Source organism: Cebidichthys violaceus, unplaced genomic scaffold (genome assembly GCF_023349555.1).
Source record: "Cebidichthys violaceus isolate CVI_PGR_0920_01 unplaced genomic scaffold, fCebVio1.0.p SCAF_15, whole genome shotgun sequence".
NCBI classification, from domain to species: Eukaryota; Metazoa; Chordata; class Actinopteri; order Perciformes; family Stichaeidae; genus Cebidichthys; species Cebidichthys violaceus.
In genome coordinates, this window is record NW_027176318.1 from 8,009,565 (window position 1) to 8,035,455 (window position 25,891).

At 42.4% G+C, this 25,891-nt stretch overlaps 3 protein-coding genes and 1 pseudogene across 3 annotated transcripts; 2 read left to right on the top strand and 2 right to left on the bottom strand.

Moving 5' to 3' along the window:
- The first annotated feature begins 1,578 nt into the window (after positions 1–1,578).
- On the top strand, positions 1,579–6,166 carry si:dkey-12l12.1 (uncharacterized). The gene is made up of 6 exons (XM_068709797.1): positions 1,579–1,891; positions 3,555–3,602; positions 4,660–4,770; positions 5,130–5,246; positions 5,515–5,595; positions 5,682–6,166. The coding sequence occupies exons 1-6, from the start codon at positions 1,769–1,771 to the stop codon at positions 5,751–5,753; spliced, it is 552 nt and encodes a 183-aa protein (XP_068565898.1). The 5' UTR covers positions 1,579–1,768; the 3' UTR covers positions 5,754–6,166.
- Positions 6,167–12,503: 6,337 nt separating this feature from the next.
- Positions 12,504–13,771, bottom strand: LOC137871807 (sperm-associated antigen 16 protein pseudogene; annotated as a pseudogene).
- Positions 13,767–15,355, top strand: ndufb4 (NADH:ubiquinone oxidoreductase subunit B4). The gene is made up of 3 exons (XM_068709798.1): positions 13,767–13,976; positions 14,978–15,121; positions 15,208–15,355. The coding sequence occupies exons 1-3, from the start codon at positions 13,800–13,802 to the stop codon at positions 15,268–15,270; spliced, it is 384 nt and encodes a 127-aa protein (XP_068565899.1). The 5' UTR covers positions 13,767–13,799; the 3' UTR covers positions 15,271–15,355.
- A 576-nt stretch (positions 15,356–15,931) lies between these two features.
- Positions 15,932–23,488, bottom strand: hgd (homogentisate 1,2-dioxygenase). The gene is made up of 14 exons (XM_068709800.1): positions 23,352–23,488; positions 22,161–22,232; positions 21,769–21,857; positions 21,557–21,662; positions 20,885–20,944; positions 20,698–20,789; positions 20,474–20,508; positions 20,281–20,360; positions 19,890–19,989; positions 19,036–19,160; positions 17,230–17,334; positions 16,962–17,088; positions 16,257–16,438; positions 15,932–16,175 (listed from the first exon to the last, which is right to left on the bottom strand). Exons 1-14 carry the CDS (start codon positions 23,364–23,366, stop codon positions 16,032–16,034), a joined length of 1,332 nt encoding a protein of 443 aa, XP_068565901.1. The 5' UTR covers positions 23,367–23,488; the 3' UTR covers positions 15,932–16,031.
- Between the last annotated feature and the right edge of the window lie 2,403 nt (positions 23,489–25,891).

A 25,891-nucleotide genomic window follows, 5' to 3' on the forward strand; every position in this document is an offset into this window, starting at 1 on the left:
ACTTGAAAGTGGGGAGTGAATAAGTGGGATTTGGGGTATGAAATAACTCTGCCTCGCTGTGATTACTGCCTCTTCACGCAGCCACATTGGTGTGTGTGAGAGGTTACCGCAAACTTGTAACTTGGTTACATGATTTCAGCATGTCTTACAAGAACTCATCTCATGTTTTGTTAAACTAAAGCACAGTAGGACTGACACTGAAATGAACTGCTTGGTCTGTCCAGTGAAATGGCCGACATGTTTGTCCACTCAAAGACTTTTTTCGGACTGGCTGCCAAGTAAAGAATGTTTGCGGTTTTGGTCATTTTTCACTATTCCCTTCCTTTGTCTCCTGACTAAACATCCCCTCCTTCACTTCACATCATTAGCCTGCTGTCTAGCCAGTGGTCTCGCTGAACCTCCAGGGAGAAGTTTGCATCAACAGCTCCTACACGTCAAATATATCTAAGAAGAAAAATAAAAAGGGGGGCGGGTTGGGAGATGGGGATGAAGAAGAATAACCACCCTTCATTCTTCACACTCAAACTGTGACTCACTGGGAAATTGTCAGAGACATTAAAGATGCTTTCACAATCTTTTTCAAGTTTGTTGAGTAAGAAGAAGAATCTTTCACTTATATGCTAGAGGACAGGGAAGTGGTGTATATGGGCTTGTGTTGGACAGGAAATGAAATTTATTTAATTTCCACAACTTTCACAGCAGCGCATGTTTCCAACCCTTGCGGGAGTCAATCCCTCTGTGACCCAGAGCCTGAGGCTTGAAGACATTAGATTCCCGTCTCTCTCGCTCCCACTCACTCTTTCCATCTTGTAATACACCTTGAGACAGGGTGCCTATTCATCTATAACGTGCCCCATCAGGAGATGCATTCTTTACGGTGCGCTGTTTTAAAGGCCATATAAACTCCCACAGAGGTAGGCTATACAACCCCCTCAACATGCAGTCCAGATAATGTGAAACACACTGTACATTTTAAAGAGAAAATTAAGTCTAACACAGTGAGTTTCTGTTGTTGTTCTTCAGTTTTTCAAGAGTAGTTTTCCCAACGGACTTATATTGTTTTTTTTCCATATCTGACAATCCTTTGCAAATGTTCAGTCAAAAGAAGTCTGTAAGCTGAACGATGAATTGACAGTGTTGACAGCTGTATATTCCACTGGGAACTGTACTGAGGAGGAATTACTGTAATTCTAAAAGGCTTACTGAAGTGTTTGGATCATTGCAGAGCTGTATAAACAGCCACTGTATCTACACATTTGGAAAGCACAAGGAGAGAGATTCGTCCACACTCAGCCAGGAGACTAATTCGCTGCATAATGCAGCATTTCTTCAAGACATTACAAGAACCAAACCACCAATTTTTCATTTGTTATGTACAGAGGTTTGACAGCACAAGTTTCCTCTCTCTCTCTCTGCTCTCTCTGTGCTCTCTCTAATTTACACAAACAGGCACACACACACACACATACACACACTTTGGCAGAGGCTACAATGCAGGCATAAGTGGAAAATGTCCTGCTCTTTGAGCAGGGTTCGTGGGGCAGGGGGAGGCAGTTTTTAAAGGGGGAGGCCCCTCAACATGTCTGACATGTTTCTGCAGGACCGCAGGCCACTGGCTGGCGTAGAGCACAGGCTTGTGGTGGGCTGTTTGTCTGCGTGAAGCTGGCATGGCCTCTCGTTCCCCTGCATCTGTTCCCCATTAGCACAGCCGAGAGTATAAAGCAGGGAGCTGACAGAGGCTGGGAACACTCGAGTTCTTGCCTGGATCATGGGGTTTACTATCTGGCTGTGCGTGCTCTGCCTGCAGGCTAGCCTGCTGTCACACGCCCTCGACTGCTCAGGAGCAACACAGGGAGAGCTGTGTGTCAGGGGACAGACCGCAGACGGACAGGTAAGAGACGCACTTCTTATGGATGTGATAGTTAGGGTAGGACGGTGGTAACCAAAGGTGTTCATTATGTATCAGTCATCCTCTGTGCTGTTGTGACACTACAGAGGTAAGTGCAGCCTGTTTGAGTCTATTGAAACGTTGTTTGCTGGACCTAACTATATAATAACCCTTCTTTCAAATGAAAGCGAAAAGATTCTGAATTATCAGCATTTTCTCCAGCAAGGACGCCAAAGAGCACTTTATGTATGCAAGCTGGCAGTGAGATGTGGAGCTACATCTCAAACGTCAATGTTAAGTCAGTTTGATTTTAATTTTAAGAGAATAGTATGTTTTAAATTGTTGAATATTACAGTGAATTTACAGAATAGTTTAGGCATTTCTTTCTCTTTTGTACAAGCCACATCTCAGTTGACTCAGCGATTAAAAATCAGTCTCTAACTTGTCTGCGTCCAACATTTTCTACATGTGATTAGCAGAGATGTAATAAGGGAAATCATTTAGGATGCACCTCTATAATTCATAAAGAAATAATAATCTCTAACAGTTTGTACTTTCATTTTAGGTTAAAATGACCAGTAGCTTACCGATTTGGCTAGTTGTTGCTCAGACAAAGTGCGGTCAGTGTTTCTACAGTAGCTTGGGTCAAAGGAAGCCCGTAACTCTGCTGGAATGTAAGTTCACTCTGACTCCTTGGAAAGAGGCGGCTGTGACGATAGTAGTGGTCAAGTATGTGTCATGATGGCAGTAGACGTGTACAGTCTAACCTTGACCTATGGAGACGTATCTTTTTTTTTTAACAGAAACAAAGTCTCATTGTAATGGTTTTTACAGCCACACCAAAAATATACAACTGTGGAACAAAATCTTTCAGCTCCCTTTTTTGGCTTTTCATGTGGCTAGTGGCTGTTGTACTTTAAACTTGTGGTTAGCATTTTTTCTGTGGACAGTCCCCATGTTCTGTCCAAAGTAATCACACTCATCTGGACAACGGATTCAACAGCTGCGAGGAGCGAGGAGGATTTTCACCCACACATGAAAGAGTTTTCATTGGGAATTCTGTTCCATCTGAGGGAGCTTGTGCCACATATGTGCTTTTCTGCAGCAGTTATTTGTGTTGTAATTACAGAACACGCAATTTTTAGCTTCAGATGTGGTGTGGACTAACTAATAACCGATGGAGCATCTTCTCAGAGGCTACATTTGGTTTGGTTTAGTTGAGTTTTCCGCAAAGGTCACTTGTGTTTATAAAGGAACAGATTAAATGAGTAAATGAGTAATTTATGGACTCGTCAACATATAATGTGCACAACAGCAGAGATCCAGATGGATTGTGGCAGGTTTTGATGAGGTTGAATTTTGCTTAAAAACACACACACACACACACACACACACACACACACACACACACACACACACACACACACACACAGACACACACACACACACAGACACACACAAACACTAAAAAAATGTCTGACTATTTCCATACATTGAAACTAAATGGAAACTTAATCAATGTGAAGGAGCCGACCACTAAATGGTCACATATTCATGATTAGATAATGAGCGTTTTCAATCAGTAGCTAGTGTCTGTATGCATTGAATCATGCTGCAGTGTATGAATATCAACAGATTCTTGATCCTCTCCTCTTCCTCCTCTCAGTATGATGATCAGAAGCAGCAGAGGGCGCTACCCTTAACTGAAGAACTGGTATGTGTCACCACTCACTCCTATACTACTCAAGGTTACTGCTTACCTGTGAATCCTTTAGTCCCTGTCCTCCAGTTCAGAGCAGGTTTTACTCTGACAGAGTCATGGGAATGACGCAGCAGAAATAAGATAAGAGAAAAGACATCATGGAACTAGATAGATGAGGCAGAAACAAACAACAGAGGGGAATGAGGTGGTGTGGAAAGAGGGAGGTAGGTTGAGATGGGTTGAGTTCATTCTTTCTTATAGAACACAAAACACAATTACGTTAATCCGAGCAAACTGAATAATTAGATAACTATATTACTGAAACAAATGATGATATCGTGTAATTGTGACAAAGCTATCCGGCAGTGAAACCATCAAAGCGAAACATAATTTACTTGAGTCCCTCGCACACACTGGCATCCCGGCAATAACATATGCATATTGCAATTATCCCCCAAATCTGAACTGCACGGCTGTTGTGCCGCAGTTGATTCTCAAATATTCCACAAAGCTCATGTGAAAACTAATGCAATCATCAAAATGTAGGTCAACAGCAATCACTACAAGCACTTTAAATGGCGGCATAAATGATTGTGGGGCAAATATTTTGTAGCAATGTGTTGTCGTCTTTGTTTTCCATTGAGTGGAAAAGGAGAAAGGGCAGGAAGTTAGTATAAAATACTGGACACAATCTTTTTTTTATTTCCACACTTGGCGGGCAGGGAAATAATTGATTGATTCAATGGCCTGTGGCACCATTATAAATTTACCACAAAGTTCTAATTGGCAAACCGAAACCTGTTGTTTTCTCAAAGTGACAGTCCATTTATTAAGAAAACAAGTGGATAAATAGCAGTGCTTCGTTTCCGTGCAGATCAATGAGAAATGGGACATGGGACAGGACAGGACAGAGCAGGACGGGACAGAGCAGGACAGGACAAAGGGCAATGTGCTCCACTCAGTATCCACCTCACATAACAATTGACGCACTCCCACACAGGGAGACGTGCAGAAGTTGTTGTTTCCCTCTGAGGCTGTGGATGTGGTTGTGACCGTCTCATCCTTGTAGGTTTTGTTCAGACGTAAGAGACAGTTGGAGCGGAGGGGTCCCACCCACCTGAGCCTCTCCAGCCTGCCTGGGGCCGTCTCCGTCAAAGGCTTCCCTAATACTCTCGCCCAGGTAAACCACTTCTCGTTAGTCACACGGGAGTCAGAGTGAGTAAAAGCCAAATGCGGGGGAAGGTGGGGACTGGTTTACAGCGGTGGCTGCTGCTGCAGCTCCAGCGAAGCTTTAGTCACACTGAATCATCTGAATGTGCTGAAATACAGAGATGAGCCACAGAAACCACATCATTTGTTCACTTTTCATTTGTTTGAAAAAGTATCATGTAAGAACATCTAGACTAGAGACTAATGTTGAAAAACCTGGATTGTGTTTTTTCCAAATTCTAATACAATTCGGTAGATTCAAAGAGAGCTCAATCGTGTGCGCAGGATGTATCAACGTCTATACTAATCCCTGTGTCTATGGATTCTCAGGCTGATAGGTCCAGGCGGCACTTGGTTCAAGCTGCGAGTAAGAAAAAGAACAAGCGTAAATCCCGCCTCGGCTCCTTCTCCCTCCTTAGCAACGACAAGAAATCCAACCCCCTACAGGTGAGTCTCCATGGCAACCCCCATGCAGGGGAACAGCTGGGGCGAAGACACCGGATGTGCAGGCAGAGTTATAAGGCCACCTTACTTTTTATTAGTTCAATTTGGTCCATAATAATCTGTTCGTTGAAATGGCTCATTCAAGCAACATCCTTTCAGTTTTGCACTTGAAAACGTCAATCACAATCTCTTTCAGTATTCGGAAATAATTTGATGTCCTCAGAGAAACCGCTCAGAAACATCACTCTTCTGTCTGTGATTTCACTTCTAGGTGACTAGAGCAAGAAGACAGGTGAAGGTCGAGGTTCCTCCCAAGAGGAATTCAGGCCGCTCTGGGGCCTTCTCTGTCCTGGTTAGTCATCCTATAGCGTCTATTCTCCGACACACAAACGTACTAAATCTGATAGATATGTAAATGACATGTTCTGTGCTCTCCAGGGAGATCCACAGAATGATGGACAGAACGACAGACCCAAAAGAAGCATACAGAAGATGAGTGCTGCAAAATGAAATGCTCTTTCTCATTTTGGCAAAGCCTGACAAGGGGTGTGCGCAGTAAAAAAAAAAATGTGTACAAAATCCCCCCCTAAAAAGACATGTAAACACAAAATGAAGTTAAGTGTGAAAATTTGAAATAAGAATTTCTGTGTTTATTTGGTTTTTAAATCATTTCGAAGCACGTGTCAATCATTACTGTTTTCAGCCAGCCTGCACTTGCGAATACTTTTTATATACTATTTTAAGTTTCTAATATATTCCTGCATGTTATAAAATCAAGTCACAAATGATCCCATTTTAATATTATAGTTTGCCATTTTGTTCTAACCTATTTAATCACAGATTCCTTATGAAGATTGGGGGTATATTTTTGCAGAAATAGTTCTTGTGTTGTATCATATTTTAATAAAAGTTTAGTAGAGACATATGGTGTAAGAGTCTTCAAACATTAGGGACTTTATGCTCCACTGCAGCCTCCTCTATAAACTGGATAATAGTTTTACACTCTGAGCTCCATTCAGAAATTGTATAACAGTAGCAGCTCAGTCTTTCCCCCTCTCTTTCCCAAAAATGACACATTACATTTCCCACTCAAGAGCCTGTGAAACTGACTGTGACCGATTCATAAAACTGAGTACCATGGAGTTGAAACACCACTAAGTCCCCAATTACAGATGGCAAGTGTTACATGTATGGTGCATGGTTGGCAAAGATGGCAGCAGAATTAAACAGCATGATGAACCTCTTTTCTATAAAAGGCCTTAATCCATTTACATTACAGGAGCCAGGGGCAAATAGCCTGTGTGTGAGAGAGAAGAAAAAAAAATCTAAATGCAGTCTAGACCATCTGTTTCAGGAGTCAAACGTTGTCTATTTAAATATCTTGTGTCATTTTTAATTCATTTGGCCAGGAATGGAAACACAGTATGGTCTGGACCAGAGGGTTTGTTTGAGTATTTCTGCAGGACACTGACGTAAATGTGTGCACCAAATCTGATCTTTGTGGGCTGCTCTGCTTCTGGGTCTCTATTTACAGCACATCAGATTAAAACAAATCACCTGTGGCACCACTCAGAAAAACAGTGCCGTATTGTCAAGATTGCATGTTGGTTTAACAATAAAAGCGGCAAAAATGACACCTAAATTATTGGAGTCCCACCCAAAGTAATGTCACCAGAAAATCCAGTATGAGGCAATCTGATGAGGAAAAAAGCCTGTGTAAAAGAGTAAGGCAATCGAAATGAATAGGATGACTCATCCTCCGCTCATTTACTGATCAAAGCCCTCAGCTCATGACGTAGGTATGCAGTACTCATTTTTATGGTTTTATAGACACAAACAGAAAGCAATGGGGGAAAATAACTCAAAACTTGGCATTTTCCCTGAAGCACATAATTGACGCAGAATATGCTTCAGCAGCTCGCTTTGGGAGAATATAGACATGTGTAAGGTCCTGAGCTTTTGACAATGCCTTCAGATAACCTAGATTAGCTGGTTGTGAACTGTCTTGGTGTCGTCTTGGTGATAAATAACCACAGGATGCCATTCGGATTTCTCGGAAAACAGCCATGCTCTGATAAGGACTAAGACCTTATTATTCCTAGTTAGAGCCAACAAGAGAAACACAGCCTCAGCTCAGTCCCCTGTCATCATCTTATACACACACACACACACACACACACACACACACACACACACACACACACACACACACACACACACACACACACACACACACATATACACACACACACACACACACACACAAAGCAATATTACTGAGTGCAGACAAGCTATAAATATAATCAACCATATAAACCCATTTCCTCTGGTGATGTAAATGTTAAATTAAAGTTCAGACTTCTATCTGAGGATGTGTCACTTTGTGTGGTCAACACAAAGGGAATCCTTATAGCTTATTTCACTCATTGCGGTTTCGTAATGGTGTGTGGCATTGTTTCCGCTCTGCTTTGGGTTCAGTCATCCCCTTAAGAACAAAGCTGGTGATAATCACTACTAACTAAATAATTTGGAGGCCTTCAATCTATAGGATTGCGGTAGGAAAAGGCGCAAGCAGCGAGATATGTCACAATTTCCCATAACAGCTTCAGGTTTGTGTGTAGTTAGTGGCTTACAGTCAACATCCTTTTCAAGCAGCGGAAACCACAACGTAAGTATTAGTTTCTGTTGACAGGAGCATCTCTTCCCAAACAACATGCAATGTGGGAAAAGACAGTCACAAACAAGTTCCACATCAGCAGTGGGTAACAAGTTTATCTTTAAAGAGGATAGGATCGACTTAACACTGATATTCTGCGGAACCCTAGAGTGATGAAAAACATTACACTGCGTCTTGTCTTTTGTTTTGTTTTTGTCCCAGTGTGAATTACTGTGTTGTTCCATTTAAAGGATAATTCCTGTTTCTTACAAATTGGGTCTTTTTCCATAACTTTTGTGATAAGCGGGAGGAAAACAAGTCTGATGGGTCAAAAAACACAAGCAGTCAGATGATCAAAGCCAAACTTCGCCTGGTTCCGCACATCATCGGCTCCATCTTTGATTAGTTCAGCAATTAAGCAAGGTATATTTTGCCCATCAACGGAAAGGATCAATCAGAATCCTAAAAAGGAACTGATTGACATTTTGGGAAATGGGCTTATTTGGCCAACATAGCAACCACAAAGACTGGAAACTGGCTCTGTTCAAAGTTAACAAAATCGACCATCACCTCCAAAACTCACTAATTAACACATTTATCTCATCTGTTTAATTTGTACGGCTGCTATCGGTAGCTTCATATTTAGTGTACAGACGTGAGAGTGGAATCAATGTTCTTATCTAACTCTTGATAAGAAGTGTATTCCCCTATTGTAGCTGTAGCGAGTGATGGACAAGGTATTCCCTACTCAGTATTCCTTGAGTGGCTCTCCTCGTCTATTCTCTGTTCTCGCTGACCTCAGACTATGACCATGCTTTCAGGCAGAATTTGGCTCCTTCTCTTCATCTCCTGCCACTTCCCATCAGATCAGATACAGGGCGTTGGCTTGTCTTCCCTCACCTCGTGTGTCACTCCTCTCCCGCCTCACATCACCTCCCCCAAACAGCCTCCCTAACTCTGCCTGTCAAGACTTCCAGTGACTGCTGTCACAGCGGCCCGGCCCTGTCAAATCACTCTGGCCCTAATTAGTAGAAAGGCAGAGAGAGCGAGAGAGAAACAAAGATGTATGTGTGATATGTGTAAGTCCTCAGTAACAGTGTTGTGACGTCAGCTCAATGCATCAGCCTGCTGACCTTTCTACATGTATGGCAGCGGGAGGGTTATTTATGGGCCAATGCAGAATTCATTGACTTTTCAAGGCTCTGTCCGCTTCTTATAATAAACGAAGCCTTTGTCTGCACATCCAGAGGCAGTCTGCCACCTGCAATCCCTTCATTTTGTCACTAAAAACAAATGTCTGACATGGCTGAAATCTTATTTAGATCAAACTTTGTAGTCACAGCCTCTAATGAGAGTAGGCTATACTTCACCAATGTACAGCACATAGACTGCTATGATGTTGCTAATGGTTTGGGTAAAAACTACTCTACGTTATACGATGTTTCGTAAAAGAATTACGAAACATCAGTGTTGGCTTAAAAGTTTAAACTGATAGCATATCTTTATGCTAAATATCAAGGTAGAACCAGGATAGGATTAGCTTAGCTTAGCTTCAGAAAGTGACTGGCCAAGAAATAGTGTGGCAGATAACAGGGCTAGCTGTTCCCAATCTTCATGCTAAGCGAAGCAGTTTCCTTTAGCTTCATATTTACCACAGGAAAGTGGTATAATTCTTCTCAAGTAAATCTCGGCAAGAAAGCAAATAAGTGCATTTCCCAAAATTACTTATTATTATTGTTATGCTCAATCAACTCATATGGATTTGACCGGGGGCCTCCCAGGCCCCCGGTCAAATCAAGGTCAAATCAAGGTCAAGTCAAGGTGGAAATTCAACAACGGCTAGGATTGGAAAATTACTGAGAAAAACACAGTGTTGGTTTAAACTTGAACAACACACATTTTGAGTTCACCCACTGCATTTAAAAGGGTTTCTCAAGACTTTCCTTAACCCAATAGAAGCAAAGACATTACAATCTTGACCAAATCTGGTTTTACATGGTGTTCAACATGGTGACAACATGCTGGACACTAATCTTGACAGCAGCATCAGGAGTCCCCACATCCTTCACTTTGAGGAATTCACGGATAATAAATCCCTTTAACTTGGAGAGGATAATGCGAAAGAAATCTGAAAACTGATCCAAAAAGCTGAGCGCTAAAATGAACATAGATTAAATAAAGATTTTGTCAATTCCGTCTCTGGGCAATTCATCTGCGTCGCACTCCTTGAAGATGATGGATGCATGCTGAGTCACTGCCACGGTCCCATCTCTGCCCTGCTCAGTACATTAAAGCAGAAAATATTGCTGAGATTGACCCTCTGCCCACTATATAGGTCCATGGTAAACTGATTTATTAAGAAGGGAATACTCTCAGACAGGGTGAATCAATTCCATGGATATAGATTAGAATAGGAAGGCAGAGAGAATTGATGATAAATGGAGAGAGCCGCATTTCTTAAAAATATAACTCAAGGAACGAGGAGCCAACACATCATATATAAGGCTGGTAACGAGGCTCAGGCCATCTCTCTCAATCAATCAGAATTCAAAGCCTGGTGTAATTCAGTTGTATAAACAAGACAAAGGATTCAGTGAGAAATAAGCACAGAGGCAGAGAGATAAAGGGATACGAAGCAGGTTTGGTTCAGCCTGAGCCAGGCGGGCTCTCCTTCTCATTCTCTTTAGTATGACACAAAGGTCGTCGCGGGCCGTGAAGTGGACAGGGCTGTCAGCGGAGAGAGGAGCTGAGGGGGCAGCTCAGGGAGTCGGCCAGGCAGGGGAGGAATTCCAAATCAGCCTCAGACATTTAGGATGGAGCCACAAAGTTGAAAACTTCTTACAAAAGGCTCTGAAAGACAACCATGCTCCTCAGACATGAGGAATCAGGGATGCAGGGAGAGGTGGGTGGGCCGGAAAAGGTAACAAGGGCATGGGAGGTACAAATTGTTGGCTGCAAATAGCAAGCCTCCTGCCTCCAACCACCAGTTCATTGACTTTGTAACCATTTGTGAAATTTACAAAGGCTCTAAACTGGCACAATTATGTACTGTAGATGAAAACAAGGGAGGAAAGGAACATTACATTCCTGAGTTACATTCCTCAAGGGCAGCAGAGTAATGAAGTCTCGGGGCCAGGAAATATCACAAATAAGTATAGAGAGCATAACACATTAGGTCATTGTCTCAGTCTGCAAACCACTTCAGGGGACCTTTGGGGAAGAATAAGGAGAAAAGTACTTTAAGCGTGTGGTCAGAAAAGAAACCTGCTTCCACTTTCCAAGCCCGGCTCGCATTTTAGAAGACCGAAACAACGCAAAAGACTTGTGATGACTGGGAGTGATTAAGTCTTGCAAGGTAGCACAGACTGCTGATAGAAACCCTCCATGACTTTCCATTACTATCTCTCAGTCTGTATAGCTGCCTCCATATCTGTATCACATCTTTATCTCTCTATTATTTGTCAAACGCTTTGCACAGTGAGTGCATCCGAATAAATCTCAGTCAGCATCAGTGATGTACGATAAAGACTAAAATACCAAATGTTCTGAGGAAAGAAAGACATAAAGGGATGTGGAGGTTGACGGAGCTGTAAGGAGGAAAGAGAAAAGCGGGAGACAAAAGAGTCTTTGTTTGCTATTGTGCCCACAGCTCAGAAACTTCCCAAAGTTCAATACCAAGTCCAGGAGGTCTGCCGGGTGCCAGTGTAACAACATATTAATAATTCATTTGATGCTAAACGTCTCCCTGAACATTATGGAAAGAGAGAAGGGAGGCTTGTTGGCCGGGGAGTGTGGTCACACATTGAATTTTAAAGTCATAAATGGATGTTTCAAAACTGCAAAGGTCCTGAGAGGACAATAAATCACTTTGCCACACGTACTGCTTTGCCTGGGTCTCGCCGGATCAAAGAGCTCTTTCAGAATCTCTCTACTCTACAACTCGAGTTTGAAGTGCAAGAGTAAGGAGAAAAAGAAGAATCCCTGTGAGAAGTTGTATCTTTATTGCATAATCCGATTTTAAAGTCGCTGAGACATCTTTCAAAAGGCTCTACAACTATAGTGCAGCTATTCTTAAATTCAATCACGCTGGTGTAATAAAGAGCAAACTCTTACAAAATTAAATATAGCTGCAAAAAAGTAGGAATGTGATATTGCACTGTGCCAATACAATGATTTATTGTTCTGACCATCTATAGGTGGTTATTATACCCTAAAATGTGATCTTTGCATTGGGATTCTAATGTAATTTCAGTGCACATAGTAAGTTGAAATTGCAATGTAAGCACTGTAGTGGCTCTAAACCCCATGCTAACAAGTGGTAGCATTTATGTGGAAAAATGAGCACTCATTTGAGCAGGAACGACACTGGTACTACTGATTTATCTCTAAATGCAGCTCAGCAGATTGCTGCTATTACAAATTCTCCTTCTCTGGTCCAAATTGAGGCTGCAGTTGATATCCACTCTGTGGTAATGTACAGATTGCTAGAGATTGCCCTCTTGTGGTTATATTCTATAATGCACCATGTCTGAACCTCAACAACAGAGCAATGACAGGTGGCTGATAAAAAAAGAATGTCTGAGTGACATGGAGTGAAGAAGTATATTGACGATTATATAAATTAAAATATAATTTCTGCCTATTACATATATCAGTGTGTCGCCAAAAGAAAAATCTCACCGCCTTGGACAAGGTAGACTATGATGGGAATGAACTCAAGGTAAATCTAACAAAACACAATAACGAAGCAAACATTTTTACTGTGGATATCCAGGCAGAATAATTCAAAAATAACAGCTGTTGCATTTCATGTTATACATCAATGTGTGTCAATATCCCAATGGATATGAGGGATAAAATATGTGCATGTTATTATTATTATAGTGTACTGTTTTGGATGTAAAGTCACATACACACAAATATGTATGACAGAAATTAAATATAGTGCAGTATAAAGTAAATTTTCTTCATGATTGTAGTGAAGTAAAAAACAGTCTGTAGTCTTATGAGTGTATTTAATTCAACAAACAGCTGCCTTCCCTGACTTCCCCCTAGTCTGACTCCTTGGACTATTTGCAGATGTTGGAGGTCTTGGCTGGATCGCTGGGTGGGTTGTCCCACTTGGCTCTCCTGTCCTGTTCACCTGTCCTAAGGCCTTGTCCCTCTCCAAAGTCATCAGCATGGTCTGCTTTAAAACGGCTTGGTATTTTTCACTCATTCGCTTCGCCGCAGGTTCGTAGTGGTCGCACTGTAATTTAAGCTTTCTTATCTCCTCGATGACCCTGTTTTTCTCCTGGACAACACGCTGATGCTGCAGCCGGTGGAGGTCTCTGTCTTTCCGGACCCTCGCCAGTGTCTCATCCCCGGCAGATGCTGCCCGCCTGTACTCCTCGCCCTCCCGCTGCGCGTCTTTCAGCTCGTTTTCCAGACGCTGGTTTTGCGCGTACACGTCCGGTACCACACCAACCAGTTCTGTGTCCACCGGTCCTTTCTGCACCATTCCGGTCCACTCGGTCTGAAAGCAATCGAGTGTTTCCAGCATACCCATTTGGAAAAGAAAGTTGCGTAAAAAGTCATCCACGGCCTGGGGTTGACGTGTGATGGAGGTCGCGTTGGGTCTGGGAGAAGAAGCCTCTGCGCGGTCTCGGATAGCTTTCACCGTTGCCTCCAAATCTTCCTCTCCTTCAGTCAAACTCCAGTCATCCGCCAGAGAGACGTCCTCATACTGAAAGTCATCATCACTTTCACCCACAACACTCGTTTCTTGATTCTTGTTATTTGCGCTCATTGTTTCATTTGCTGGGCCTGCAGCGAGAGAAAGTTTGATGTTGCTGTGGTGACGGTGCCTGCATTCAACGCGAGACTTCACGAGTTCACGTCCTGCCCGTCATCAAACAATCATGGCGGACTACCGAGAGGCGCCCTTGGCTAGTCGGCCAAAAACTCTGGACCCAAATGAGTATTTCAACGTCTCGCCGGAGCAGCGACGCGCCGAAGAAGACAGGGCCACACTACGAGCGAATCTGAAGAGGCAGTACCAGACGCAGCTCAATAACCCGCACAGACAAGAGCTCATCGTGAGTGGCTACCTGCTAGCTAGCTAGCAATGTCACCCTTGGAAATGGCTCAGGCTGCTCGCTAACGTTAGCATGCCAGTGCTCACAAGTCCCACGAACGCAGTTTTACTGAAGAGTAACGTTCTTTGTATAGACTGTAGTGTCTCATATTGATGTGCATGCTGTTGTGTAGGGTTTTAGTTTGGACGAACAACTGACCTACAGTAACGTTAGCTATACTTTGTGTTGTTGTTGTCTGTAAATTGTCTTCTTTCGTATGTCTTTTTTAGACTTAGTCAAGTGCTACACTGTTGCCATAATGCTAGAGATGGAGTCAATACACAGTTTATAAGTTAAACATCATTTCAGGTAACGTTAATTGTTAGTTACATACCTGTCCCTTTCAACCCTGCAGCTGAACAGAGCCTTGTCCAGACTGCTAAATCTCCAGCTGCATCAATCAATTAAACTGTAATCAATCAAGTTGTAACTACACAACTCCTCACACAAACGTATCGACTTAATGCATGCAGTTTTGAGGCAGACAGCTTGTGACATAGTAGGAAAAGAACAGGTGTTCCTAATAATATTAACAATGACTCGGGTTTATCCAAGTGTCCCTGTAAGCCGTGACAGTGAGCCAATGTGCACAATACCAGGACCCTGAAACTGAAGCAGCTAAATAGAGTTCTGCAATTATTCATTTTGTATTATTGGCACCTGTAGCCTACATCAAAAGTAGGCTGCAGAGGGATACCTCCTAGTATTCTCCCTTTTGTCTGTTGTAAAGTTTCTTTTACTGTGTTTTCCTAATGAAATGAACGGCTTTTGGATATAGGTTTGTTGTGTAGTGTAAAACAGTTTTGTAGCATCATGACATCATACTATATCTTTTATACTTTTGTCTTTGCTTTAGTAATGTGTAGTATATAATAGTTTGACTCTTATCCTTCTCTACCCTGCAAAGATTCAGTTTACAGGCTGACCATTGAAAATTGAATCGCATGCTTCCGTCTCTACAGGAAGACCCGGCCCTGACCCGCTGGGTGTACGCACGCGCCAACCCCTACGCAACCTTCAGGCCCACGTTCAAGACATCTCTGATGGGTGCAATGTTTGGAGTTGTGCCTCTCTTCGTCCTTTACTACGTCTTCAAGACAGACAGGGTATGAGACATGATGCCCTGACCTTTCTTTGCTTGATCACTTCTTCTGCTGTATTAACTCATCATCTGTTATCGTCTGTGTTACAGGATAGGAAGGAGGCGCAGATCAAGGCTGGAACCTTCGAGCGCAAGTTCAGTTTGTCATCATGAGCTCTGTTGTATAAAGACCTCCTTTGTGTTCTAGTGATGTCTGTGTAATTATTATCAACTAAATAAAATTATATTGTCAAAAACAGTAATGTGGTTGTGATTGGTGAGGCAAAAGTGGGAAAAATATAAATGTGCAGGATCAGTAGACATTGGGGCAGTGAGGCTCACCTCGGAGACAACAAGACTGAATTTACATTTTAGTTGGAAGTGGAAACAATGTTGCCGACAATACGATTACCAGCTGCAATCCCTTGCCACATACATTAAAATCTGCACAAGAAAAGTAATCAAGATACACTTGTCTTCACCATCAATGATCACTGAGGTGCCCCTGAGCAAGTCACAGTTCAAAGCGAGGCTATGTAACTTTTGCTAAACAACCACTGTGGCCACAAGTGACATTTGTGGGATAATGTTAAATTAAAGATAACTGGTCCAAGTACAGAAGAGACAGAATGCATGTACATGTTCAGCATACAGTTGCATGTACAGAAACTCCTTTTGCAGCCTAGTGGTAATTTTTATTACGAACATGACAGCAAATCTGTCAAATGTCATAGTTTTAATCTTAATTGTGCAACTCCAATCTTAGTTGTTTACATGTCTGTATTGTAATTAACAGACATAAACAACACAAAGAAAGCCAAGTTGCACAAACATGTTGGTTTGAGTTATATTTATTAAAGTGAAATTACATTTTTATTGTCTTTATTTAACAATTATATATTTGGATCAAATCTCTTCTGAGTCACTTTGTTCTACTACTGTTTGCTGGGCTTCCAGTTGGGATTGAAGTGGCTGCGGAGAGATTCCCAGCAGTGATGGTAGGTCTTGTCAAGCCTCTGGCATGTTTGTAGACCCCACTTGGTCACTGCCATACTGAAGGACGACTCAAACATGAAAGCCTGCAGAAAGAAAAGACGAGACACATTTAATCACTGATGCCATTGACACGGTTTCAGAAAGTTGCTGTTTCTTCTCTTTACCATGGTTCCCTCAGCCACCCTCTCAGGTTTGAGCTCAGCAGTGCTGTTCTTCTCAAAGCATTCGGCGTCCGGCCCGTGTGGGGTCATTATGCTGTGTAGGCTGGCCCCTCCTGGCTGGAAGCCCTCCTCTTTAGCTTCATAGTGGCCTTTGATCAGACCCATGAATTCACTCATGCAGTTACCTAAAGTGACAAGCAGGAGGAGCTGTAATGCAACGCTGTACCAGGCACAGTTCAGCGTGTATAATGGAGCTGCAGCACTGATTTCCACTAGATGGCTTTATAGATCTGTGGTGAAAACAGACAAAAGGTGCTGTGGCGGTGCCTCAGTCGAGAAAAAAAAGTCATAGCAGGTGGATTGTTATCACCTGCTGTCTTGACACTGGTTGTGTAAATTGACATGTTAGTTTCTGGCTGGCTTGTTTCATTTCATGATAAACTGAAATGAGCTTCACAAGAGCGAATTTTACATTTCCATTCAAATTAGGATTCAGTTTAAGCTCAACAGCCTAGTTCTCAAAATTCATTGTTTCTGCTTTTTTTAGTCAATCTCTCCTCCCGTGCAACATGCAAACAACCGCTTTAGAGTTGAGGCAAGGCGTGTGTGCGTGTGTGTGTGTGTGTGTGTGTGTGTGTGTGTGTGTGTGTGTGTGTGTGTGTGTGTGTGTGTGTGTGTGGGTGTGTGTGTGTGTTATTGTGGTCCTACGGTGATAGTATGGTGGACGGAAGGTGTGGTCAGCCACACCCCACCGAGGGGGGAAGATGACAAAGTCAGCAATCGCCACACCTGGTCGCGTGGATTTGGCAGTCAGCACAGTAAAGATGGATGGATCCTATAGGAAGATCAAACCGTAATGTGTAAGGGAGAGTTATAGATGTTTACAGTTCAATATACTTCAAGAGCAGAAAGCAAAGAGAAATTAATGAATTTGTTGACATTGGCGCGTGTCTTTGTGTTTAAACATGACTCTCACCGCATGGTCGAAGGCCACAACGTTGATAACCATGAAGTTCTTCAGGTTGTATTTGTAAGGTGTGTAGTTCCCATGCCAAGCTACCACATTGAATGGAGAGAAATCCTACGTGCAGAGCACAGAAGCAAACAAATAAAACGAGTCTGCCTGAGCAACAAACACAAAAGACTTTAAATTGAGCTTTTCACCGGGAAAAAGGAATAATGAATAATGTCTTTGTAGTCTTAAATTCCCAGAGAGAGTACTTCTTGACATAAAGAGAGAAAAAAAACTGGGCATAATGAAAAGGGTTGATTGTGAAAGAGAGTGTGCTTCTTTCATTCTTTCTTCTCTTTCATCCCCCCTGTTCTTTGTGATACACGGCTCCAGGTATTATGGGGTAATTGGCTTCACAATCAAACTTTCCCAAACTTTGAGCATTCTGACGCTCGCTGCGGTGCAGTTAGGAGGGAGGGAGCAGCAGTAACAGTGGGTGCAGAGATATTTCTTTATCTTGATTGTTAAAACCGCAGCAATTTCATATAGTTTCTCTGTTCTGATAACGCCACTACGAAAAAGACATTCAACAACAGTTCTAAAAATCAATATAGTTCATTACAACTCAAACTCCCTCTTGAGTGACCTCCGTGCTCCTTACATACATGCTCACGTACACTTCCACACATGAACAGCTACGACACACTAACAATAAGAACACATATGCATACACAAACATGTGCATAAGTGAATTCATACAAATTACATAACTAACACCAAGAAAGAATCTGAACCACACATGCGATTTACAGGAGTTACCGTACAAAAAGGCCTTTGGGGAAGCTAGTGCAGGTAATTTCTTGGACATTCATCTGTTGGTAACTCCACTACAGTCGATTAAAATGAATGGAAAATGGAGGAGAGCAAGTACTTGCACACACATGCACACAAAACACAAACATATTGGCCCAGTCAAGCAAATAATAAGTTAATTTGAGCAATTTCGACACGCTGCGGGGGAACAAAACAGCAGGACCAGACGGGAGCGCCAGCATCTTCCTTGAGATGAGGCTAGCATCCCCCACCTTATTTTCTTACTCCTGCAGCCTCACCCTCTTCGCTCGGGGAAGGGTGAACACCAGGAAAAGAGCCTCCACCTCTGACATCTACATAACAGGGCGGATACTCGAGTAGAGGCAGCTAGATCGATGGAAACATGTTTGTTGTGCTACAAAAACGACAGTATATTGCCCCGGTGCATTTCATACAATGAATAATAACAGTGTGGTTTGACATGGTTTCCACGGTTACAACACCCCAACCCCCACCCCTGACAAACTTCTCCTCCCACCTCCTCCCTGTCTCGGTAAAAAACCTCCTGTCAGACATTATGTGTCGATCCAATTATGCGCCCAACAGGACATTTCGGAAGGGGCGGGATCATTCCCTGAGTGAAATATGGTGAAATTAAAGCTTAAGTTGAGACAAAGCAGAGCTTCACAGGTACACTGCCTGTAACGCCAGAATGCCTTAACTAATTATGAGTGATTAAGGCTCATAAGGGAGTCAGGGTGGAAACCTGCTGCATAGTTAACAGCTAGAACTTCGATATTAAATCATCAGGAATGGCAATTCATTTGGCAGAAACGGCTAATGGATCATATGCTTCACTTGGATAGGTTTCCTGTTAATCATCGTTGTGGTTCGATGGTGTTTATTGAAGCGAACACAAACCTAAATAGGCTAATAGGGCAAATATGCCAAACGTGTCAGTGTACATGTGAGTGTACTGACACACACGCAAAAGGAAATGTCAACCAAAAAAAGCACCTGTTGGCAGGCGAAGAGCTTTCCTTGGTACTTGTTGATGATGGTGTAACCCGTGGCCACTTCGCGATCCTCGTACCAAGCAACTGGACACAGGAAATCTCTAGGGTTGGCCAGACCATTAGCTCCTGCAAAACATACATGCATGGTCATACATATGTACACACACACACACACACACACACACACACCAAAAACTTGAAATATTTCCTAACAATACTACACGCTAGCGACTCTGTGTGTCTGTGCTTTGGCACAGCCATACTTCAAGCTAAACACTACCATGCTCACAATGCTAACATGCTGATGTTTAGCAGGTATACACCATGTTCACCATTGTAGTTTAGCGTGTTTGCATGCTTACATTTGCAAATTAGCAAAAACTAAGTACAGCTGAGGCTGATTGTTGTCATTCATTTTGCAGCTGTTTGGTCATAAACCAAAGTATTGTACAAATTGAAATATTGACCTGATGATGGCACTAGATAAATAGTTTATAGATCACTTAAGGTTATTAAAATCCCATAGAAACATGAATATCTGTGCCAAATTCCACTTAAGGTTATTAAAATCCCATAGAAACATGAATATCTGTGCCAAATTCCATGGCAATCCATCCATTGGTATAATATTTTGGTCTGGACCAAAGTGGTGAATCAACTGACCTACTGACATTTCCATCTCTATGATGCTAGCTTGGCTAAAAATATGACAGATTTGGGGAGAAGGTCAAAAATTGATTCAGACAACTACTGGCAGTTGCAAGAAACACACACAAAGGGGTTGGTGTGCTGCTTTCAAGGAAAGATGAACATGCTCTAAGAAATAACCCTCACAAACATCGTACAAACACACACCTATGGGTCCCAGGTCAGGGAGTTCAAAATGGGCTCCATACACCTCCAGTATATAGCCTCTGGTTTCTCCAAACACATCCACACTGAAGCGCATCCCTTGCTGGACAAAACACACAAAGTGGTGGTGAAAGGAAATTTAATGCTGTTATGAATCACATGTGGGATGTACCGATGCTGGGGGCACTTATGGGTTCATGGACTACTGTATTTGGAAAAGCGTGCATCCTGGTGGTTAGGCTTTCTGTAGCTCGAACCTCTTTCCACTGTTATTTACTTTTAAAGTGATTTTTGAAACTATCTCTTTCTAAATATGGTAAGTGGGGTGTGGGGTGTGGGGGGCAGACACAGACTTCTGTGTGAAAACTGGGGAGATGAAAAACATAGACCTCACCTGGACGACACCGATTTCGTTTGGCTCGACCATTATCTTCCCAAACTCTGTGGTGATCAAGATCTCACCCTGCTGGGGGACTTGAGGAACAAACAGAGAAGAGAAAATTTGAAGGAGAAGAAAGGCTGAGGATTGAGCTATCATTGTTCTTGTGATGGTTGACAGCGAAAACATCATCAGCCCTTTTCCTCACCAATCAGAAAGTCTCCATCTGAGTTGTTGAAGCACCTGGAACACAAGAAAAGAGAAAGAGAGAGAAAGAGAGAGAGAGAGAGACAGAGAGAGAGAGAGACAGAGAGAGAGAGCGCTTAGAAATGATCTTCAAAGCATAACGAAAGATTTTGTAGCTGTTTGATATGTGAAAATGCATCTATTTGTTAGATGAGCGGACACAATTGCACACAGATACATACTCACCTGTCAACCATGGAGGTGTTGCAGGTGTACACGTGGATGCCGATGCCGTCGCGAGATTTGGCATCTCCGGCACCGCAGACCGTTTGCAGACCCTGCAACATACAGCAATCCCAATCAGTGAGCTCTTTAATGGATCTTTAATGAAAAACAAAATAACATGGGGAAAAAAAAAACAAGACAAACTCACAGCCACAAAGTCCACTTTCTTCTCTGTAGATTTGGGGATGGTGAACGGCAGCCATCGCAGCTGTGAGAGAAACCTCAGAGTCAGAATCTGTTTACTCATCTACAGAGAATTTAAAGGAATTAATCAGATAAGTGAAGGCATATTACACTTACAGGCTTTCTCGAGATAATTAGATTAGAAGATCATTGTCATGTCTGTACGGAAAATATGAAGCTACGGCGGGCAGTCAGTTAGCTTAGCTTAGCATAAGGAGCTAGTTAGTCGCTGCTGGAGTTCACTTAGTTTTTGTTACAGATTAAACAAACAAGATCTAACATGTTCATGAGTGAGTTTTAGAGGTGCTGGTAGCTGGTGGGCTAGCTGTTTCCCTCTGTTTCCAGCTAAGCTAACTTGCTGTAGTTTCATGTTATTGACACACGTGAGAGTTTTATCAATCTTCTCATCTACCTCTCTGCAAGTAAGCAAATAAGCCTATTTGCCAAAAATTCCAAACTATTCTTTTTAACATAATACATAATTTTTTTACTAGACTATAATTTATTTTATCTTATTGTGAATATTACATTCATAGAGGTCTTTGAAAGGTGAAAACAAGTTTTCAGGGACTTACACAGGATACGCAGTTTTTCTGACAAAATGAACAGGAACGCTTCATTTTGAGCCTTTATATACCTGGTTAGGGTCAGGTTCCACCTCATTCCAGTTATCTGTTAGATTCCCACAGGGCACCGCAGCAAAAGGCTTATGCTTGACGGACGGCAAGATGCGGTACAACCAGCTGGTGGAAGAGAAAGAACCAACGTTAAGTCATGCGCTATGTCTAAGCTACATTTGGTCTTATAGTGGTAAAAGAGCTCATTTAAATGTCAGGAACAGATGAATACCTCCTCTTATTGGCTGGCCGCGGGCAGGTGAAGGCAGAGCCGGAGAGCTGCTCAGCATAGAGGCCGTAGGGACAGACCTGAGGATTGTTCTGTAGAGACAAAATGCAGTGTGTTCAGACAGGGTGTGTCATAAGATGTGTGCGCATAAGTTTGTCTGAAGCTCAATCTAGTGTTTGATTTCATTCTTTTGTAGTCATATAAGCTGGCTATGCAGCTTAGATTTTCATATTTTCCTGTGAAACATGGAGTCCCACCTTCTAACTCCCATTGTATATCATTAAGTATTCATGCAAATAACTTAGGCAAAAAAATAAACAAAAAATAGCTAAACTATTGAATAAATAATCCAATGAATGAATGCCACAATGTCTTTTAGTGGATGTGTGTGTTACCTGTCCCTCAGGTAAAGATCCAGGACAGCGAGGGTCTTCAGAAGAGAACTCGTTCCCAAAACCGCTCATGTACTGCAAGAGACATTCAACACTCAGTTAAAGTTAAAGTGAAAAATTAAAAAAAATCACATGTAAACATCATGGGGCTTCATTGTGATGCAGGATAAATGTGTTCATGCTGGTTATAATTAAATTTGAAGGCTTGTCATTAAGGCTTGTCTTTTTGTTAATTGTTGTCATATTGATTCACATTAGATCTATGATAAAACAAACTGCAGTTATGCCAAATTTCCCCCTCGCAGTCATCCATTATTTTTGTTATTGTGTTACAGAGAGTAATTACACTAACATCCTCCACAGTAGCCTACTTTTTGATCAATATTTCAATTATGATAGGATTATTACTCCACTATCCTTCTGCACTGGCGCTGCTCATCAGCAACCATGTCTTCTCCTACCACACAAATAGAAATATTGGCACGATGTAAAGAAATCTTGCTGAGTCATTGTTGGTCTGCAAAAAGCTCACTCACGGGCATGAATGAGTTCCATATGTGCGCGTTCATGTGCCTTTGGTGCGTGCGTAAAAAAATGTTTCAGACTCTAGTTTGTTCCTCGTGAAAGGATGTTATACACAGTTGTATTTAACTCAACTAAGAGTAACATTAAAAAAGACACAAGCTCCAAAACACAGCAGAAAATGTTAAAATCGCATGAACTGTCAGTCATAATGAGTCATTTAGTCACGTTCAATCTTAAAACGCTTTTGAGTGAAAACTTATGCCAACCAGCTGACAAAACACTTTACTTGTCCCTAACGCCTTAACACGTAGACATTATACTCGCCTATCAAAGAAACGATCAAAAAACGTGCACAGAGAGCCAATGCAGGCTCAAGTCATTTGCAACCAACTTTTAATGGCCGTTACCAAAATACATGAATTCCAACTGTTTTCGTTTCTATTGATATTAGGCTTTCCCACTGAAATACTATTGTTCTGTGAAGCTGCCGACGCGTCTCAGACCACATCTGGGCAGCTGCTGAATGCAGCACTCCGATTGGCCGGAGGCAACACCGCCCCTCAGCCAGCCACCAGGTCCGGTTCGGCTCTATTCAGGCTCGATGCAGAAGTTTGCATATTTCTGGCGTTGCATTAAAGACAATGTAGAATAGAGTAAACGCTGCCTTACCTTGAGTCCCGCCATCGTGCTGTCTTTTAATAATTTCCACGTAGCCGGTAAAGTCTGTCAGTGGTTACAATTTAACTTGCAAGTCCAACTCTTAATGCACTCCGAACAAAATCCAGTGCAGGGCGCGTATTTGAACTGGGTGGAAAAAGGGGGCTGGATCTATGTTCTTTCTCAATCTGGGTTTAATTAGGCCTTGACGGGCTCCGTGACGCAACAGCAGGGTCTGGAAAAATACGGGGTCGGACGGCCAAATGTGCGCAAACAAGGACAAGTGTCACTGCAGAGACAAACAAGAACCAAGATTACATATAAAAACTTTGAGTGCATCATGCAGGTAACAAATAGGACCTATCTAAAACAGTTCACGAAGGAAGGGAAGGGAAGACTGTGTCTCAGGTTAGGGTTAGTCACAGACTGTGATCTAACACAACGTTTTAGCCTAATATTGATAAAGGGAGAATAAACTAGGGATGCTAGATTATCATGAGCTAATTATAGATAGTAATACAAACATGATATATTATATATAGCGGTCTACAAATGACGGTGTAACAGACATGATATTCGTCTGTTAAAGTGACCTTCTTCATGGTCAAATTATGGTGACCTCATATGGGACTGCTTGTGCAAACAATGGTGTCATGCACATCCTCACGTCCTGCAAAACAAACATCTAGGCTACACACAAACAATCGATGACTAGAGTCTTCAGTGTATGGCTCCCAAATTTGCTGTAGCCTATGTTTATTTATTTTTTACATGAGAGTTTATTCTGAAGATTAACTGACTGTGTGAAAGAGGCTTTTAAAGGTGCAGTGGGCAGGATTTGGCGGCATCTAGCGCTGAGGTCGCAGATTGCCACCAACTGAAACTGTGGCCATATCCAAGAAATTGCTGTGGTTTGTCCGTTCTGGGCTACTGTAGAAACATGGAGGCTGGTTCTGTAAAGAGCACCTGCTCCATATGTAAACATCATATTCCATTTCTGCCAATAGATCCTCCTTAATGCTACACAGTGTTCCTATAAGTGTTAACACTGGAGTCGAACGTGCCACCAACCTGAACGCTGGGGCCACCATCTCTCCAGATGTAATGCCCTATGGTTCATCAAGTTGCCCTTAATTTCATTATGCTTAACACACAGTCAGTTATCATTCCTGTACAGCTGCATGATAAATTATCTTCCCTTAAAAACCAGAGTAATACACGGAATAACCTCTGCATGCTGCAGCGAGCAATTCATTCTCGATATGAACAACAGCAGAAGGCCCCCAAAAAGCCTATACATTACTTTACGCAAAATGTATTCGGCTCATTTCTTGAAATAGATGGTCAAACGAGGGGTACCTAATGTCCCCCGTGCAGCATGGAGCCTATCAAAAAGAATCAATTTCGCCTCTCTCAGTCTTGCCTCGCTTCCCCTCTTGTCTATTTCTTTTCTTTTTGGGAGGTGTTGGGGAAGGGTAAATGATGGCAATTCTCATAGCGAGGCGCAAATAAACTCGCCGCGGCAGAAGTAACTGTTCTCCGGCGAGGCGTGCAGTCGGGCCCGGGCCCCCCGCTGGCAGCCAGTCAGGGTGCTGTGCCAAAGACGAGAAAGCCCAATGGCAGGAAAATATCACGTCCCAGTCTCCGGAAATTGATCTGCTCCTTGTGCAGAGAAAGAAAATGAGCGATTTTAATTTCATCCCCGAGTCTGATGATAGAATTCTAGAGTATTTGGGTCCAATCCGGATGGTGCCTATGTGTTTTAAGAGAGGCAGGAATAGCTGGAGATGGGAGAGAGGAGACTGTTGTTGCCTACTGACAGTTATATCTATGCATGCGTAAGTGGGCCATAAATGCTTTGTTATTAGATGCCTGCTGAACTCAATGGCGTGATGGTAAATGGTACACTCACCTGGCACAGTCTATCCCCATATGCATAAACAAGCAATCTCACACACTCACGCACGCACGCACACACGCACAGTTACAATCCTATTCTGTGATGTGATGACATCCTTAGCCTTTCACAGCACATGCAAGTGCACAAACTTTCATAGCTACTTACAATGTATATGCTATTTTTAACCCCCTATACTTTGATCTCCTTTTAAGGATAATTTCACCTAAAAGACACAAACAAAAAACATTGTATCCCAGCTACCCCATGCGACATCTATAGCCACGGACTGTTTCGGTTTTAATGGCGGAGGTTTTCAGATATGTGCTTTCAAGACTTTTGCTACCGCCTCAACACAATGGACATGAAAGGAATTGTGTTACTGTTCAAATCATCAAAAGAATCAATGTCCTCGTTGGACTAGAAAGACATCACTGTGGACTGTTCCCATTAGGATGAAGCACATTTTGATGCTTTGAGAACCACAAACATAAATCCCTTGTATCAGAGTGCTGGCAAAAATCTCAAATACAGAAAACCTAAATCTATCTGCATGCTCTTATGGCATGTTTTGCTTATGGTGTTATTTTCGAGAAATTGATGGTTTAAGGTCCTGCACACCCACACGGCTGCTGACAGTTGTTCTGGCTATTGT

What these genes read in the sequence shown, in the direction of transcription:
- hgd (XM_068709800.1), bottom strand. An exon ending in AACACCTCCATGGTTGACAG is followed by an intron (nt 20,509 to 20,697) that starts GTGAGTATGTAT and finishes CTTGTGTTCCAG; the next exon opens with GTGCTTCAACAACTCAGATG. An exon ending in TTGTGGCCTTCGACCATGCG is followed by an intron (nt 17,089 to 17,229) that starts GTGAGAGTCATG and finishes ATCTTCCTATAG; the next exon opens with GATCCATCCATCTTTACTGT.
- si:dkey-12l12.1 (XM_068709797.1), top strand. Translation starts at nt 1,769, where the DNA reads ATGGGGTTTACTATCTGGCTGTGCGTGCTCTGCCTGCAGGCTAGCCTG. An exon ending in TACCCTTAACTGAAGAACTG is followed by an intron (nt 3,603 to 4,659) that starts GTATGTGTCACC and finishes TCATCCTTGTAG; the next exon opens with GTTTTGTTCAGACGTAAGAG. An exon ending in AGAAATCCAACCCCCTACAG is followed by an intron (nt 5,247 to 5,514) that starts GTGAGTCTCCAT and finishes TTTCACTTCTAG; the next exon opens with GTGACTAGAGCAAGAAGACA.
- ndufb4 (XM_068709798.1), top strand. Translation starts at nt 13,800, where the DNA reads ATGGCGGACTACCGAGAGGCGCCCTTGGCTAGTCGGCCAAAAACTCTG. An exon ending in CGCACAGACAAGAGCTCATC is followed by an intron (nt 13,977 to 14,977) that starts GTGAGTGGCTAC and finishes CCGTCTCTACAG; the next exon opens with GAAGACCCGGCCCTGACCCG. An exon ending in ACGTCTTCAAGACAGACAGG is followed by an intron (nt 15,122 to 15,207) that starts GTATGAGACATG and finishes TCTGTGTTACAG; the next exon opens with GATAGGAAGGAGGCGCAGAT.